At 35.5% G+C, this 18,720-nt stretch overlaps 1 protein-coding gene and 1 long non-coding RNA gene across 2 annotated transcripts; both read right to left on the bottom strand.

The window, feature by feature from the left end:
• Window positions 1-10,462: 10,462 nt before the first annotated feature.
• Window positions 10,463-13,397, bottom strand: LOC145807809 (uncharacterized). The gene is made up of 5 exons (XM_082906761.1): window positions 13,322-13,397; window positions 12,454-12,642; window positions 12,011-12,086; window positions 11,809-11,900; window positions 10,463-10,724 (listed from the first exon to the last, which is right to left on the bottom strand). The coding sequence occupies exons 1-5, from the start codon at window positions 13,346-13,348 to the stop codon at window positions 10,584-10,586; spliced, it is 525 nt and encodes a 174-aa protein (XP_082762887.1). The 5' UTR covers window positions 13,349-13,397; the 3' UTR covers window positions 10,463-10,583.
• Window positions 13,398-13,526: 129 nt separating this feature from the next.
• On the bottom strand, window positions 13,527-14,159 carry LOC145807808 (uncharacterized). Its single transcript, XR_014351222.1, has 3 exons — window positions 14,075-14,159; window positions 13,880-13,974; window positions 13,527-13,776 (listed from the first exon to the last, which is right to left on the bottom strand). It is a non-coding gene; the product is annotated as an uncharacterized LOC145807808 (long non-coding RNA).
• Between the last annotated feature and the right edge of the window lie 4,561 nt (window positions 14,160-18,720).

The following is an 18,720-nucleotide window of genomic DNA, read 5'->3' as shown; positions in this document are numbered from 1 at the left end:
ATTTTCTAATGTTTTTTTTAAAAAAAATTAAATTTCTAGATTCAATTTGATAAAACGAACTAAAGAAGCATAATTTTTTAAAAAACATCTAATAAGTAATCTTTTTAAATTTTTCAAAAAAAAATCAAAAACTTTAGATTCGTCACAACAAAACGGATCCAAAATATAAAAAAATTTAACTTCATTTATAAAAAAATTAAAAATAGGGTTTTTTTGGGGGACCAAAGATGAAAGGTATGATCGCATAACGTTTACGTCCATTAATAATTTTTTCATTCATTGTGCGATCATATTTGGAAAGCTAGTTATTATTATTATTATTATTTTGTTAAAACAATTAAAGAATTAAAAAGAAAATGTTGGAGATCTCTAATTAAAAGAAAATGTTGGAGTCCCCAAATAATTACCAAATGTTTTACCAAATCTCTCACATAGGTGTGGGACCCACATAAAGCTATATATTTGTAGGTCCCACAACCATGTGAGAGGTTTGGTAAAACATTTGGTAGATTGTTTAGGGTCTCTAACATTACTCTTAAAGGAAAGAAAAATGCTAGAGGCCCCAAATAAACTACCAAATATTTAGGGGTGTAATTTTGGCCCGTGGCCCGTAGGTGACCCGAAGCCCGCTCGCGGCCCGAGGTGGGTTCGACCCGTTTAGACCCGAGCCCAAGCCCAGCTCGAGGCCTTGGGCCAGGGCCTGAGTCATCGTCTTGAAGCCCATCCCGGACCATGGGCCAGACTCGCTTCGCCCGGCTCATTGGCCCGCTCAAGGCCCACCCAAAAGCTCGGCTCGAGGCCTGGCCCGCTCGGGCCACCCAATGCCTAGTGTTATTTTTAATGTAAAATAATAAAATTTTGGTGAAAAAAATAAAAATTAAAAATTGTTTAGGCCCGCCCACATGTAACGCCCTCAAATATAAACCCATCATAGCATACATTCACGATAAATGAAAGAGTTTTCATATTACAATCATCAGAGTGTTCTTACAAAAGATATTATATGTTGACAATAAAAGTAAACGCCCTATAGGCTTACAACTTTCCAAGTCAACACTTGGTTACAAAAAAGAGAGTACTAACTCTACACAAATAAGCCCTTGGCTTGATATACATATAATACAACAAAAACAACAAAAAAGAGTCTACAGCCTCAAGCCTCCCAAGCTACGTCCTTGGAGGTGGCATAACACCTGTACCTGAAAATGATGTCCCATATAGGGTGAGCCAATGCCCAATAGAGATATGCTAAACATAATATGAGCAATAACTAAAACATTAGCACTTGATAAATGTTTAACTCATATAAACCAACGTACAGTACAATCCAGTTTCATAATCCTTAACTTAACAAAACTCAACTTATAAACATGGCTCAGAACCTGGCCAAACAACTCAAGTAAAACTACATCTCATGCCAACTATACTACAAACTACCATTTTACGGAAATTGCGTCCGCGGGATTTGGCACCCATGTATTTTTATTCTCTTATGGCCATTTTACGGATATTTCATCCGCGGGACTCGGCACCCATGTGTAGATATTTTCGAATTTGCCATTTTACAGAAATTGCGTCCGCGGGATTCGGCACCCATATATAATTATATTCGAATTGCCATTTTACGGATATTGCGTCCGCGGGATTCGGCACCCATGTGTAATTATTTTCAAATGGCCATTTTACGGAAATTTCATCCGTGGGATTCAGCACCCATGTATTCAAATATACACAACTTGATTAGTTTCAATTCACCTAATCATCATGCAATGTCTACAACAATCAAGACTATCCTCCACCTATAGTCCAAAGCAGTTATTTCTAAACAGATAATAAATGCCTCAACAGATATATAATTGACATTTTCAAAAGTAAGCGATTTATAAATCTAACTCCATCATTCTATCTCATAATGAGCCAATTTTATTATTCCCAACTCAATTTCATAATTCCATAACAAATGTCATTAATTACACTAATGACCCAAATATACCCAAATATGGCATTTTTCCCCTTAAGCTCAATATTGACCCAAAGGTCCAAATATTATCAACAACACCAATATTCTCATCTCTACGCTCAAATACACATGTACAGGCTCAAAATACAAAATCCCTCTTTTACACATTTTGAAACCCTAACATCCAAAATCACCCAACTCAACATTATATCAAAAAGACCAATAGTTTATGTCAAAGACCATAGGAATGAGTAGTTATCCCTGCCTCAAATTCGGAGCTCAAAGGAAGAAGATGTAGAAATCTTGAAGTGCTCCAAATCAAGAACTTTTCAGATCAAAAGACAGCTCACGACAAACTCCACACTTTTTACAAAGGGACTAAGGTGGGAGATCACTCTAACTAGATCAAAACCTAGAGAGAAGTTGGGTTTCTAGTGATGGGAGCTCTCCAATGGAGTTTTTCAAAAAGTAAGAGAGAGAAAGGATGTTGAAAAGTGATTCAAAATGACCCAGCTGTGATCTGATATACATATGATCCGCTCGAGCGAAGAATAGAACGCTCGAGCGTCAAACCGCCCAATACAGGCCCAGTTCAACCCGATTTTTTGACGGGAGCCCGCAAGGCCTAACATGGACTGGGCCAGACCAGGCCAAAATTACACCCCTACAAATGTTTTAGCAAATCTCTCAAATGGATGTGGGACCTACTTTAATGATGTGAAATGATAGCTGTCAACTTTTGATTAATCACATCTTTAATTATATAGATTTTATTTTATCATTCCATCATTAATAAAGATATAATTAAAAATGATGAAATCCCTAATTATGTAGAAAAAATAAATAAAAGTAAAAAAAAAATTAAAAAATAGGATTTTTTTTTTTGGGGCCAAGGACGAGAGGTACGATCGCATAACGTTTACGTCTATTAATAATTTTTTCATTCATTGTGCGATCATATTTCGAAAGCTAGGTATTATTATTATTATTTTGTGAAAATAATTAAAGAATTAAAAAGAAAATGTTGGAGATCTGTAATTAAATCCTTATGATTCTACTTTAATGATGTGAAATAATAGGTGCCAACTTTTAATTGATCACATGTTTAATTATGTTGATTTTAATTTATTATGACATCCTTAATACAGATATAAATAAAAATTATGAAATTTCTAATTATGTAGATTTTCTAATTTTTTTAAAAAAATTTAAATTTCTAGATTCAGTTTGATTAAACGAACTAAAGAAGCATAATTTTTTTAAAAACATCTAATAAGTAATCTTTTTAAAAAAAAAAATTAAAAAAAAACTTTAAATTCGTCATGAAGAAACGGATCCAAAATATAAATTTTTTTAATTTCATTTATAAAAAAAAATTCTCAAATTTAAAAAATAGGAATTTTTTTGGGGGGCCAAGGATGAGAGGTTCGCATAACGTATACGTCCATTAATAATTTTTTCGTTCATTGTGCGATCATATTTGGAAAGTCAGTTATTATTATTATTATTATTATTATTATTATTATTATTATTTTGTTAAAATAATTAAAGAATTAAAAACAAAATGTTGGAGATCTCTAATTAAAGGAAAATGCTAGAGGCCCAAAGAACCACCCACATCCATGTGAGAGATTTGATAAAACATTTGGTAGATTGTTTGGGGTCTCTAACATTACTCTTAAAGGAAAGGAAAATGCTAGAGGCCCCAAATAAAGTACCAAATGTTTTACCAAATATCTCCAATGGGTGTGGAACCTACTTTAATGATGTGAAATGGTAAGTGTCAACTTTTGATTAATCACATCTTTAAGTATGTAGATTTTATTTTATCATCCCATCATTAACAAAGATATAATTAAAAATTATGAAATCTTTAATTATGTAGATTTTCTAATGTTTTTTTTAAAAACAATTTCAATTTCTTGATTCAGTTTGATAAAATGAACTAAAGAAGCATAATTTTTTTTTAAAAACATACAATAAATAATTTTTTAAAATTTTTTGTTTTTAAAAAAAACTTTAGATTCGTCACGACAAAATGCATCCAAAATATAAAAAATTTTAACTTCATTTATAAAAAAATTACTAAAAGTTAAAAAAAAAATTTAAAAAATAGGGATTTTTTTTTTGGGGCCAAGGATGAGAGGTACGATCGCAAAACCTTTATGTCCATTAATATTTTTTTTCATTCATTGTGCGATCATATTTGGAAAGGTAGGTATATTATTATTATTATTATTTTGTTAAAATAATTATAGAATTAAAAAGAAAATGTTGGAGATCTCTAATTAAGGGAAAATGCTAGAGGCCCTAAATAACTACCAAATGTTTTATAAAATCTCTCACATGGTTGTGGGACCTACACAAACCTACATGTTTGTAGGTCTCACACCAATGTGAGAGGTTTAGTAAAACATTTGGTAAGTTATTTGGAGTCTCTAGCATTACTCTTAAAGGAAAGGAAAATGTTAAAGGCCCCAAATAAATTACTAAATATTTTACCAAATCTCTCACTTGGGTGTGAGATCCACTTTAATGATGTGAAATGATAGGTGTCAACTTTTAATTAATCATATATTTAATTATGTAGATTTTATTTTATTATCCCATCATTAATAAAGATATAATTAAAAATGAAGAAATTCTATAATTATGTAGATTTTCTAATTGTTTTTTTAAAAAATTAAATTTCTTGATTCAGTTTGATAAAACGAACAAAAAAAACATAATTTTTCAAAAAAATCTAATAGGTAATCTTTTTAATGCAAAATTAATTGTCATTAATACGAAATTAATTATTAAATTTTATGCCAAATCTAATACGGAATCTTTTTAATGCGAACTTAATTCTCATTAATGCGAAATTAATTATTAATCTAAAAGGAAATGAAAATGGTAGAGGCCCCAAACAATCATAGCCATCATCAGTAGTGCTTTATGCAACATGCTGCACTATTTCTTGTGCGAACAAAAATAATCGTCTGCCCCACCCTTTGTCCTAATTCAAAAATTTTGTCCTTAATTACCATTATCTTTGCAAGTTCATTAGGACACTTCACTTTGTGGGTGTTTGGAAAGTGGCTATTTTTTAGGTTTTTTGACTATTTTAGTAGGCTATTTTAATTTTTGTGTTTGGGAAGATGTATTGAATATTTTGTTTGATTGTTGTATTGAAAAATATGTTTGAAATGATACTGAAAGATGTATTGTGTTTGTACAAAATTTGACAAGGAGGTTTGGGACGTGGGCTTGTTAAGGTAAAGTGTTACTTACGTAAAATGATTTTCTTACTTCTAAACAGGATAATTGTTCGAATTCTAAGGGGATAGAAGCCTCCTAGTTCTTTAGTTGTCTTATTGAAAAAGGATTAAAATCTCCTACGAGTTTTTAGTGAGAAAGAAATAAAGGTAGGAGGAAAACACATCAACACGAATTTGTTTACTTTAAAGTATTTCAATGATTAAAAGTACATAAAGTGACAAAAAAAAAAAAGTATGAATGAAAAATAAATATATTCTAACTGATTTAAATACAATTAAGGTAAGAATAAGGCTGTTACACGTAACACGAATACTCTAAAGAAAGTTAAATTATGGCACAAATGACTTTGAGATAATAAGCTAATGCTAAATGACACTAATATCAATTGAGAGTTATGATGTGTTGAATTGATTTGGATGCCCGTTCTTCGACTTGCAAATTACTATTTATAGCTAATAGATGCCTCCTAAAAGTCAGAAATGACTTACTGAGACCTCTTAACTAGTGGCATGCTAGGTTGGCTTTATGTGTCATGTGTCCCATGAACAAAAGTTGAGACCCAAATATTTTCATGACGTGTTGAATTTGTTAATTTGCATGAGGAATAGTTGCTGCCCCCTTTTTCTGGTCATTGGATCGTAGATTGTGAAACTACAAATGTGACGGATGGATGAATTGCCATAATCACCGGATCAAATCTCAAGATATAACTTCGTATTAATAATTATTTACTAAAATATAGGAATAGGATTTGCGAGACACTATGAGATAATATCTCAAACTATTCCCTATATAATATCTCAAATTTAAAAGTGAACTCTTTTGACATTCAAATATCATTTATAATTTTTAAATATTTTATTTTCATCTAAAAATATTTTATTTACATTTCTCATGAAAATGATTCATAATATTTCATATTACAAAAAATAGGAAATTTTCATTTTCCTTCTTAAAAAGGGGATAAAAAAAATTCAATGTTAACATACAGGTCTAAAACGAGAGGGAAAATTGAAATCACAGTGCCCAAACAGGAAAGATCAGCTCGAACTCAAAATCACACAGAAGGGCTGCAAATCCAACAGATCGCAGACCATACATTATTTAAAAAAAATAAATGAATAAAGATACCAACGTTAAACATAAAAAAAACAGTCGATCAAAGGATCGACGCCTAAAAATAAAATGTTTGCCATTTTTTTTTAATCAAACTTTTCATAACATAACTATTATAGATTATAGTTCAAAATGTTAAAATTCAAAGATTGTTACGTTCTTAAATTTTACCACATCCATCGGCTTTGGGCTAAATCATTTTCGGGGGGCAAAATGTACAAAAAGTATTAATTTTAGACGAAAATAAAATATTTAAAAATTATAAATAATATTTGGCTATCTATTGCACCATTGATTGGTATTGAATATGTGTTTGTTCTAGTAATTCGAGAAAGAAGACTCAAGTGAGTGGTAAATGAGAAATTATTCAATACTCTAAGATCAAATCCAGGTGGTGCTTTAAAGTCGTAATTATTGGTTTAAATTGTGGGAGTTATTACTTTTGTGTTGGAGTTTTAGGAGACAATTGATTTAAGTATCAATCTATAAATGGAATAGAGTAATGCACTTAGGGCATTGAATAATTTCTTGAGGTAAATGGGCTAAAAAGATAAAATAAAGAGAAATGTATAAAAGAATATTTCCGTCACATTAGGAAAAGTATATTATTTAATACATTTATAATTTTCGTTTCAATATATGATAGTGGGGTTAATTATTCATATTTAATGCATTTTTAATAAGTATTTTGGCATTTGTTTACAAAATCCATATATATGGGTTTGGTTATCTTTAATTCAATTTAGATAATATCTAAACCAAGAAACAATCCAATCTTATGAGTGCGGCAAAATCTGTGTTGATCTGATTAAATGTTATCTAAATTTGAATTCGAACCAATTGATCTAAACCCAATTCCATTTTTTACAGATGTCCCATCCATAAATTCGATCCATTTTTGCTCACAACATTATCTATATAATTAAAGAAAATATCGTTTTGTTCTCGCAAATTATCACTTGAAAATCAATTCAATTACTATTATTTTAATAATATTAATTTTATACTTAAACTATTTGATTTTCTTTATATTTTACCCATAAAAAATATGAATTAGACCCCTAACAAAATAAAATTTGGAAGCCTAATTAATATTTTAGAGATAATTTAAATGATAAAATGAAATTTCACATTAACAATTTTTATTTGCTTATAAACCATAATTAAAGGTGAAGTAAAATCGATCCAATCCAAAATCAAATACTATAGAATTGATATTATTAGAAAAAAAAATTAAATTATTATTATTATTTAGATAGTAATTAAATTAATTTTTGAAACGGAGCAAAATCATAGTTTTCTTTTCTTCCTACAATTATGGGAAAATACCCCAACCTAGTTGGGATGTATTTTTGAACTATGATGCTTTTGTGCCAAGCTTTATTTTGTACTTTTTTGTATCAATAAATTTTTATTTTCTTTGACGATAAAAAAAAAAAAGAAAAAAACCCCGGAAAGTATATTGCTAGACTTTCTAGCCTAGGGTTAGGGTTTGAGTATTTTCAGAGGAACACCACCACGTTGTCGCTTCCGTCGCCGAAGTTGAAGATCTCATCGTTTGCAGCTTTGCCTCCGTTAGGATCGATATTCTTCTATCTGATTCTGGCAGCAGTGGTTGGCGTTCTCGGCTTTCCGTTCTTGGTGAGTTTTAAATCGGTGAAATTTTTGACCTAAAATTCGTACAATATTTTTTGAAAAATTTATACTTCATTTTGTATATATAGTTTGATATTATTTAGAGCTACAAAATCAATATATAGTGTCAATTGGTTTATGAAGGCTGAATCGTGTATTAAGACTATAAAATCTTCTTCATTTTGTATATAGTTCAATATGTACTTTTATTCGAACCGTTTATTAAGACTGAGTTGGTTTATGATTTAAATTTTTATTTCTTTTTGGCTCAAATATAGTTTACATGCATTTTGTTTCCTCATTCTGTTCCATAAGGTTCACAGTAATTGAGTTTCTTTCTTCAATAATCTGGGACCTACTTTAATGATGTGAAATGATAGGTGTCAACTTTTAATTAATCACATATTTAACTATGTAGATTTTATTTTATCATCCCATCATTAATAAAGATATAATTAAAAATGATGAAATCCTATAATTATGTAGATTTTCTAATTTTTTAAAAAAAAAAATTAAATTTCTTGATTCAGTTTGATAAAATGAACTAAAAACGCATAATTTTTCAAAAAAATCTAATAAGTAATCTTTTTAATGTAAAATTAATTGTCATTAAAATGAAATTAAGTAATAAATTTTATGCCAAATCTATTAAGGAATTTTTTTAATGTGAATTTAATTATTTATGCTATATGCCATATCGACTTTTCCCCCAACGCCTTTTGATCTCGAGCTCTATAGTATATATATATCCCTCGCCTGCAATAAGTTTCATTGTCAATAAAGCCTCAAACGTCCACTGGGGGTGACCCCCAGGGCCCCCAGTGGGGTGTGATTGGTCCATTATTTTTATTTTTTTTAATTTTTTTTATCCAATGACCAACCCCTACGTGTGTGTGGGGGTGGTGGGGGTGCTTGGAGACTGGCGGTCTCCAGTACGGTTGGTTTCATTGAAGTGTCCTGTAATTAAGGACAAAATTTTTGAATTAGGACAAAGGGTGGGGCAGACGATTATTTTTGTTCGCACGAGAAATAGTGCAGCATGTTGCATAAAGCACTTACTGACGATGGCTATGAGGTCATGGCTACTCAAGTCGTGACCTCATAGCCATCATTAGTAAGTGCTTTATGCAACATGCTCGCACCAACTGTCACGGGCCGACTCCTTTAGAGGCGCAGCGGATCAATTTTTGCCCGTGTGGCGCTCAAACTCCACCAAGTTTAAGCCCGCCATAGCTCGTTGACAAATCGAGTGTTGATGATCTCATCCATTTGAACATTAGGTCCCAGTGCTTTGTCAAGCAAAACAACTTCACAAGGAAGCTCCGTCTTCACCCGAATGCCACAAGTAGGCCTAACGTCTCAAGTGCACCAAGCACGGCATAAGTCGCTTCATAGCGCCAAGCTTACTTCAAGCAAGGTGTTCGCCCAACTTAGGTTTATGTCATCAAGGCACCTAGCCACACAACAATGTGCTAGCGAAGGTCCTCAAATTAGCCGACAAGCCAACGTTGTATGTTGGGTCTTTAGTAGCGTCTCGAAGTACCACAGGGTCAAGCATGCCTCAATAGATGCATATTGGATGGCCACTTGGTCATGCGAAACCCACAAGCCACCGAGGGCCAATCTCGAGCCCACGGCGTAGTCCTTGTGCCAACTCTAGTGCTTGTTTGGGTTCGACCTTGCACGAGGGGATCCCGTGGTTTAAGCTAAGCGGTTGGAAGGTGACACCACATATGTGGGCTATCGAATGAAGGCAAAAATAATCGTCTGCCCCACCCTTTGTCCTAATTCAAAAATTTTGTCCTTAATTACCTTTATCTTTACTAGTGCATCAAGACATTTCACTTTGTGGGTGTTTGGGAAGTGGCTATTTTTTAGACTTTTTGACTATTTTTATAGGCTACTTTAGTTTTTGTGTTTGGGAAGATGTATTGAATTTTTTGTTTGATTGTTGTATTGAAAAATATGTTTGAAATGATATTGAAAGATGTATTGTGTTTGCACAAAATTTGACAAGGAGCATTGCTGGAAATGAGGGTTTTGGCGGCGTTTAAAAAACGCCGCTATAAGTTCTAAAAACGCCATCTAAACCTTTTGTGGCGTTTTTCACCAAGCGCCGAAGATGCGGCCGTCGCTATAACTTTGTGACGCTTTAGAAACGTCGCTATAAAACGCCGCTAAAAGTTCCACCATGACATCACCATGCTATTTAGCGACCTTTTTAAAACGCCGTCGTACTCTTTTTGAAAAATCTAACCGTTGAAATAATATTTAGCGACGTTTTTAGAAACGCCATGATAGCCTCTTTTTTTTATAAAAAAAATTATACTAATTTTATATGATTGAACAAAAAAAACGGAAAAATAACACTATTGTGAAATAATAACTCTCATTCAAATATCAAATACAACATTAGTTCACTTTCCCATTCAATTTAATATCCAATCACCATTAATCACAAAATAACATATTCACAAATCATGTTTTAACAAAGACATTAACCGAGAAAGAAGAAATGGCAAATTACTAACATATTCACAATTTAATGATTGATCCAACTATACAAGAGATGGCAAATTACTACCAAGAAAATTATCCCCAACTCAAGATATCACCAAAGTAAGAGACTATTGAACTTTACTAAATTGCATTTCAAAAATCTATTCCTGCCTGTAACATAAATTTCAAGTTTGGATGAGTTAAATTCAAATTGATGAGAGAGTTCACTATTAGTCTTCATTGGTCTACATACCTGCATCAGAACATAAATTACAATCAGATTCACCAAAATAAACATAAATTGAAGAATTTGTAAACTTAATTTTCTTAATCACTTGATTGCATTTATTTATTTTTAATTGTTTAATTTTTTTGGTAGAGGTGGTTAGAGTTTTGCTCCTGACACAAATCTATGATTTAAGTTACAACTTTACTCCTTCAATGGTATTTAAACAAAAACTAAGGCTAAAATTTTTGTTTTCGTCCAGAATTGAAAAGAAGCTTTAAAAACAATTTAGGTTTTAACAGAAAGCTCTGTTTAAGGGATTTATTACATTTCTTTATTTATTATTTTTCCAAAAAAGACTAAAGCCCATCAATATAAACTTTAAGCCTATTGTTGGCAACTGTAATTGAGCTCTATATTCCCTTTGTTAATTGGAATCCCAATTTTGTGCATTAACAAACAAAAGTTCATATGCCAGAATCCTCACCTTAAAGAGGACCTACAAAAATTTTGTTGTGTTATAGAAATTAGGCTATCAAATCCCAAGGATTTTAACAACAGCAAATTATTTTCACAAGCCCATCAGCAAATCAGTAAGTCTTGCCCTGGCATCTACATAAAGATTCTTTGTGCACATCAAATATTTTGTCATCAACACCATGGATTTTAGGAAGGAGAAAATGTTGGAAATAAACATGTTCCAAGTTTACTGAAATTTCAGTTGACTTTTGAACATTTGGAAACTAGTAACTTAACACTCTGTTCATTCATAATTATCTTTATAAAAGACATAAGTTATTATGATATCACTCTCCGTCCACTAAGCCAGGAAATTCACACAAAGCTTTAACCCGATCCTGTCGTGGCATTGAACAATTTATGTTTTCAAACAACACATGCCAATTTCCACACTAGAAGTTTTTTATTGCATTAAAAAAAAAATACTGTTCTGTCTAAGGAGACATTGCCATGAGGATCTTCAGGCTGTGGCATTTGAATGAAAGTTCTATTCAGATCAAGTTTGACCAAGACAGTCATAATTTCATGTTTACCAAGCACTATAAGCAGATTATGGAAGGTGATGCACCTTTAGTAATAGACAAAAAAATACCTCTATGGAAGTATCTCTTCTCTCAGCTGCTGCAACAAGTGTTTCAATGTTCAAAGCAGAACCAAACCCTGTAGTAGATGAATGTTGCATGCCTACATAGATGGGATGCTCAAGAAATCAACACTAGAAAGGAAAAGTAAGGGATTTCATGGTGAAATGAGGATTTAATATCGAAAATGGCAAGCATGATAAAATAACTTACTCGAAGTAATTGCCCTGGAAGAATGTAGAAACCCAGAAGAAGAAGATAATACAGCTGCTGGAACGCCAGTTGCATTCTGTGATGAGATCATTTGTAAAGACCGAGAGACAATTGGAGGCAAAGAACATCTTAGATGTGTAAATTAAAATAAATAAATAAAACCAATAAAAGAGTAATTTTATTGAAAACAATACATACAATGCCTTCTAAGGATGTACAGACGTCTATAAAGCTTACTTCAATCCGATTTATTCATTTTTGGAGAAGACTTTTTATTTTTTGGTAGATATTGTAGGAGTTACATTTTAGGGAAGGGATTTAGTTTTGGGATTCTTGTGTCTAATTAATTTTTTTTTCTTTTGCTGTACAGGGGTGACACCCCCTTGGTGTCCATCTGATACAGTTCCGTACTTATTCATAAAAAATAAAATACAATGTAATACCTTCTGAGGATTAGGAATATCACTCAAGGAAACATTTGAAGAATTCCCAGGAGGTAAAATTGGTTTTGAGAAAGTGCCTGAAGTGGAATGTGCTTTATGCCTGTCACCGAGTAAACCTTGGTGTATTTGTTGCACCGGGAGGGAAGAAGAGAGTTGCTTCCCATGCTGTGAGGACCTAGGTCCCACTAACTGCCACAAGGAATCAGGCATCTAATGTAATAAAAACAAAAAATAAAAACAAAAACACGAACCGCTAGAGAATGCTTCGCTTAATAAACTAAAGCAGCTCAAGCACAGAAAATGAGAATACAGAACACAGAGGCACTATCTTCTAAAAGTAAGAATACATGCAACCAGACATATCCGAGGCAAAAAACTATACACAGAAAATGGGGTCACTGAAAACAACTTGGTGATCAAAAACAATTAAATGTTCTCAATAAATTTTCATTTTATGCAAAAACAATTAAAAGTTCTAAGACAATAAATTTTCATTCTATGCATTTTTGTTTCCATGTTCTCAATAAATTTTCATTTTATGCATTTTCATTTCCAACTATTCAATCACTAATGTGATCAAAAACTCAAAATGTACATATTCAACTCCACGAGACATCCAAATCAAACACCAGTTTCGAGCTAGAGAGAAACTACAGCCAAACTAATAGCATGTACAAATGCAGTCAAACGAAAGGACAATTTGTCGACATGAACAAACCGAGAAGAGAGAGAGAGAGAGAGAGAGAGAGTAATTTGGACATGAACATTTTAAGGCTTAAATGATACACACAAACACACGAATGCACAAGCATTTTGTGAATATGTAACAGACATTACCGTACAACGCGTAAAAGAAATGGCTACTTACCAAACAAAGCATCACCCTTCTCAACATGATCAAATTCAAAAAGGGGCAGCAATATAGAGTGTAGTTTCACTCTTCCTTCGCGTTTTTTCTAATTTTAATCAAAAGAAGTAACAGTGTTATACAAGTAATTAGATTTTTTTTTAGATGATTTGAACATAAAGGAAAAATGAGAAGGAAACACATGATATTAGACAAACACCTGGTATTTCATGAACTTTTCAGCGTGTTCCCTTTCTTCTTTAATTTGTTGACACTTAATTTGTTCGTTCTTGAAGGAATATACATCATCAGTAGAGTGGCATGCGATGCAGGATCATACTTTCAATCCTGGCTCTTGACAAGCCTCTGCAAATTTAGCTGCTGAAAGAGCTGCATTTCTTTTCATATCAGCTTTCTTGCGCTCTAGTTCAGCCAGTTGCTGTTAAGTCCTTTGGACCTGATTTTTCTGATATGGTCTTCAAATATGAAATACAATTGATCAATAATATAAGCTGCACTAACATCAAGCAAATATTATTATTTAGCATTAACCAAGTAGACAATCACGAGAGCACTCACATTTCATAATTAACATTCTGGACCACTAGCTGAGCAGCCTCACCAAGGTAAATATGATCTTTCTCAAAAGATTGCACGATTGACTCCCAAACACCCTGCCAAAGGTTAAAATTTAAATAAGAATTATATGTAGAAAAATGGTAAGTCAGGGGAGGGGCAGAGAGAGAGAGAGGGGACTGTTTTTGAAGATCTTACAGCAGCACCTGAAAGCTGGCCAAAAATATTACGGCTTTCTGGAGTCAACTTCAAAAGAATACCATATATTTGTTTGGCTTCCAAGTAACTGTTAGGATCAAAGACACCCAGAGAATTATCTCACACACACAGAGAACACAATATTTACGTGGTTCGGCCCAATGCCTACATCCACGGACAGAAATGAGAATTATCACTAAAATGGAGCAAAAATACAAATACAGAGGAGGAGATGAAACTCACTCAACTCACAGCTCTCACACTCAATTTCTGATGGTTCTCACTCACAATTTCAACTCTCCCCTCAACCTCTATTTATACACCAATGAGGGAGAGCCTCATTGGTCACCACCTACCCTCTTCCACTCTCTAGTGGGGTTGGTAGAGTGGGAGAGCCACTTCCATTGGGTGGAGAAAGTGGGTTCTCCAATGGGAGCTCACATGGGATGATCCAACAAATCACCCCCTCAACTCATGTGAGGTGATCCAGTCCACACACTGCTGCTAATCTTGTCACGCCCAAAAGACCAACAGAATCTTCATCTCCTCACTGAGACATTGCATCCCCTGAAAGCTAGAGATAATACACCAGAGATACAAGAGGAGGAGGGAATCCTACATCCTCAACTCAACTCACACCACTCTCTGATTTGGAGAGAGCCTCTGCTCCTATCTCCCACAAATCTCTTCCACGCTTTCTGTCTCGGATATCTTCACTTGCTATGCTTGAACTTGCGCAACCAAGATATCTTGACACCCCCTGATTGGATGTCCTGCACCCCCTGCTCGGGATACCCTTGCATTACCGTGCAACTCCTTGCATGATGAACACGGGAGCAACTAGAAAACTTCAGAGTGTGACACATCAACATCCTCAATTTTCCTTGCTCGGAGCTTATTTCTGAATAACCAGCCTTTGCTTTCTGCACTCTAGAACAACTTCCCAGCGATCTCATACGCCCGTTGTCTGTGCTGCAATCCCTGATGTTCAGTTCAGTCTCACTTGTACGTCCGTACTGATGTTTGACAGTTAGCCCTTCTGCCAAGACAACTTCCACCGGTCTGTACAAGTTACCACTATGCAACTCCATGCATAGTGCTTGCACCCCCTTATTGGAGTGCATTGCAAAGCTCACTTTGCGACTTGAGATTGCATCCCTCCCTTCCATGCATCTTTTGAGAGGTTGCAAAATGTCTCTAACACGGAAGCAAAAGAAACTCTCTTCTTCACTGGCATAGTCTCTACAGATTTGGTTTCTTTGCTCTGAACTTTCTTCAAGATAGGCTTCACTGGCTCAGATCTGTGCACCTTTGAACTGCCTCCTTGCGTTCCCGTGCACCGTTTTCGCCATTCCTGATGAAAGCCTTGCTCAATCATACGCTTTGGTTGCGTATGTTCTCTCTTTGTACCCTTCGACTGGCATTTGACAACACTCATCTTTGTCAAAACTTCTCCTTCCAGTCTGTACAGTTTGTTGCACAATTTGCCTTGCAACATTTCTCTATCACCTCTGCGTACATGAAGAACCCCGCCACTAGATGAGAAACAATTTCCTTTTAGATCTAGCATACTCAGGGAGATTAGATTCCTCCGTACTCCTGGCACATGTCGGACCTCAGATAAAATTACTTTTCTTCCATCCTTAGTAAGGAATCGCACTGTCCCTATGCCGACAACTCTGTTCACTGTGTTGTTGGCCATCCGGATAATGCTACCGCTGACTCTTCGGTAAGTGGAGAAAAGCTTCCTATCCGCACATATGTGGAACGTACACCCTGAATCCAAAATCCAGCCGGGTGTTTTCAACTCTGACGAGACTGTAAGCATCACCTCTTCATCGTCAGAGGAATGCACTGCAACTGCTGTAGTTGAGGGACCTCCGTGTCCCTTAGCCTTCTCTTTGGCTTGTCTGTCCGCCTTCTTCTCTGGGCAATCTCTTATTACGTGATCCTCTTGATCACAGTAAAAACACCTTCTCGTGTTGTCCTGTCTGGACTGTGAACGCCCTCTGCTTCTACTTCTTCCTCTACCTCTGCCCCTTTCTCTATCTCTGCCTCTACTTTCTGTGACAAAGGCATGGGACTGCTCTCCTTCCATCTCTTTCTTCCTTGCCTCCTCGTTGAATAAGGCGTCTGTGACCATCCCCATGGTCAGCTTCCCTTCGGGTGCAGAATTACTGAGAGAAACCACCAACGTCTCCCAGCTGTCTGGTAAGGAACTGAGTAATAATAATGCTTGCATCTCATCCTCCAACTCCATTTTGATTGATGCAAGCTGGTTCACAAGGCTGTGGAATTCACTAGTGTGTTCAGCAACAGACACACCATTCTTCAGCTTCAGGTTTATAAGCCTTCTCATTATCAAGGCTTTGTTCCGTGCGGTCTTGGACTGGTACATGCCCTCAAATTTCATCCATAGGGCATAGGCGTCTGTCTCTTGGGCAACATGGTGGAACACACTGTGGTCAATCCACTGTCTGATTTGACCGACAGTCTTCCGGTTGGTTTTTATCCAGTCCCCATCCTTGTCTCCATCTGGTTTGACCCCCTTTAGCGCTATAGGGTCAAACAAATCTCTACAATACAGGATGTCCTCCATCCGCGGCTTCCATATCGCATAATTAGAAGCGTTCAACCGAATCATCGGCTCTGAAACTGATGTGGATTCCTCCATCATCCAGAAAATAATCTCTGTTTGAAAAACAGGCTTTGCTGTGAAGTCCGGCCTGCTCAAATTAGCCGGAAAAGCAATTCAGATTGCCAAAATAAAAACTGCAAATTTTTGAAAGCTTATTTGCAAAATCTGACCGTACGGATGTGTCCAAAATATTCCAAATAGTCAGAAACCACTATTGGATCACCAAAAACGGACTCCAAATGACTTCGATCAAGCTAAAACAATTTTAACGGTTCAGATCGGCAGAATCTGGTGCGCCTGGGAAGCACCAGATTTTTCTCCGGTTCGGCTGGCGTCTGGTTGACGTCAGCGGCTCAGTCAGTGGCTCGGCCAGCGGCTGGGTCAGCGGCTCAGGCTGGTCAACGCGGCTCCGGCTGGGCGGCTTGGTGCGCGCGCGTGCGGCGCGTGTCACGTGTCAACTCACGCGTCGTCTACCTCTGAAAGCGCGTGAGGCGCGTGCAGCGCGTGAACTCACGCGTCTTCTACCTCTGGAAGCGCGTGCGGCGCGTGCGGAGCGTGGGAGCGCGTGGGAACGGCGTCACAGGCGCGTGTGGCGCGTGTGTGTCCGTCCGATCTTTGTTTTTGACGCGGTTTTCACCTTTGTGCTCGTCTCGTCGAGTACTTTAATGTGGTGTAATCAAAAGCAGATTTCTACTACTTTGATTTCTGGGTAAGTTTTGGAACAACACTCTGTTTTTCCAAAAAACATACAACACCGGCTTTGATACCACTTGTTAGGATCAAAGACACCCAGAGAATTATCTCACACACATAGAGAACACAATATTTACGTGGTTCGGCCCAATGCCTACATCCACGGACAGAAATGAGAATTATCACTAAAATGGAGCAAAAATACAAATACAGAGGAGGAGATGAAACTCACTTAACTCACAGCTCTTACACTCAATTTCTGATGGTTCTCACTCACAATTTCAACTCTCCCCTCAACCTCTATTTATACACCAATGAGGGAGAGCCTCATTGGTCACTACCTACCCTCTTCCACTCTCTAGTGGCGTTGGTAGAGTGGGAGAGCCACTTCCATTGGGTGGAGAAAGTGGGTTCTCCAATGGGAGCTCACATGGGATGATCCAACAGTAACCAATCCCTGGAAAGAGAATGTGAATTGACACAAAACACCTAAATAGTAAGTAAAAAAGAAAAAATCCACACTGCTGAGTATAATTCCTTGAGTTTCAGTGCAACAAATTAATAAGCAAAAATTCCTCCATGAATAGAACATATATTCCATGGCTTGTGAGCATGTCTATCCAAGTACTTGTATACACATATACTTATGTATGTGAACATATATCCACATGTTAAAGAAATATTAAATCAACAACATGTCGGAAAGTATCTACAACCTTTAGATCTTTGAATCGCACCCAGTTTAGCATTTAGATCTTTGGAGCTCCTTCATATATATATATATATATATATATATTTGTGAGTGAAAGACAAATCGGCCAAGTTTGGTTTTACTCCGCTATCACACATTTGCATATAGCACAAACCAAAACAAAAGAAAAGGTGTTTAAAAAACGTCTTCCTTTGTGCACTGGCAGCATAAGCAACTCCTTCCATTTTTGAGACAACAAATAAAGATCCAACTATACCAGCATAGAGAGATTACCCATTAATAAGTTTAAACCTTTCTGACCCTCTTACAAAAACATAAAGCATATTTGACATTATGAAAATCTGCATACCAGGTGCATATAGCCTGAAGTAGCAAATAGCAAGGTAATAACCACATACCAGAAATCCCTTGTGCACTGGCAGCATAAGCAAGAATCATTTCCTCATTTGCATCATCAATACAATACAAGTGAGGAACCTAATGGTAGAAGTATTGTTTCAAGAACCAGTTGCAAAACCATACAGAAAATTGTGTTCATGACGGAATCTATAGATAACAAACCAGGTTGCCACTTGCGTCAATAACTTGCATACGCTCATCTAC

Source organism: Camellia sinensis, chromosome 14, assembly GCF_055761805.1.
Source record: "Camellia sinensis isolate YWXY chromosome 14, ASM5576180v1, whole genome shotgun sequence".
NCBI lineage: Eukaryota > Viridiplantae > Streptophyta > Magnoliopsida > Ericales > Theaceae > Camellia > Camellia sinensis.
This window is presented reverse-complemented; position numbering and strand designations above follow the sequence as displayed.

What these genes read in the sequence shown, in the direction of transcription:
- LOC145807809 (XM_082906761.1), bottom strand. Translation starts at nt 13,348, where the DNA reads ATGTTGAGAAGGGTGATGCTTTGTTTG. An exon ending in GAAGGGTGATGCTTTGTTTG is followed by an intron (nt 12,643 to 13,321) that starts GTAAGTAGCCAT and finishes TCCTTGTGGCAG; the next exon opens with TTAGTGGGACCTAGGTCCTC. An exon ending in ATATTCCTAATCCTCAGAAG is followed by an intron (nt 12,087 to 12,453) that starts GTATTACATTGT and finishes ATCTCATCACAG; the next exon opens with AATGCAACTGGCGTTCCAGC.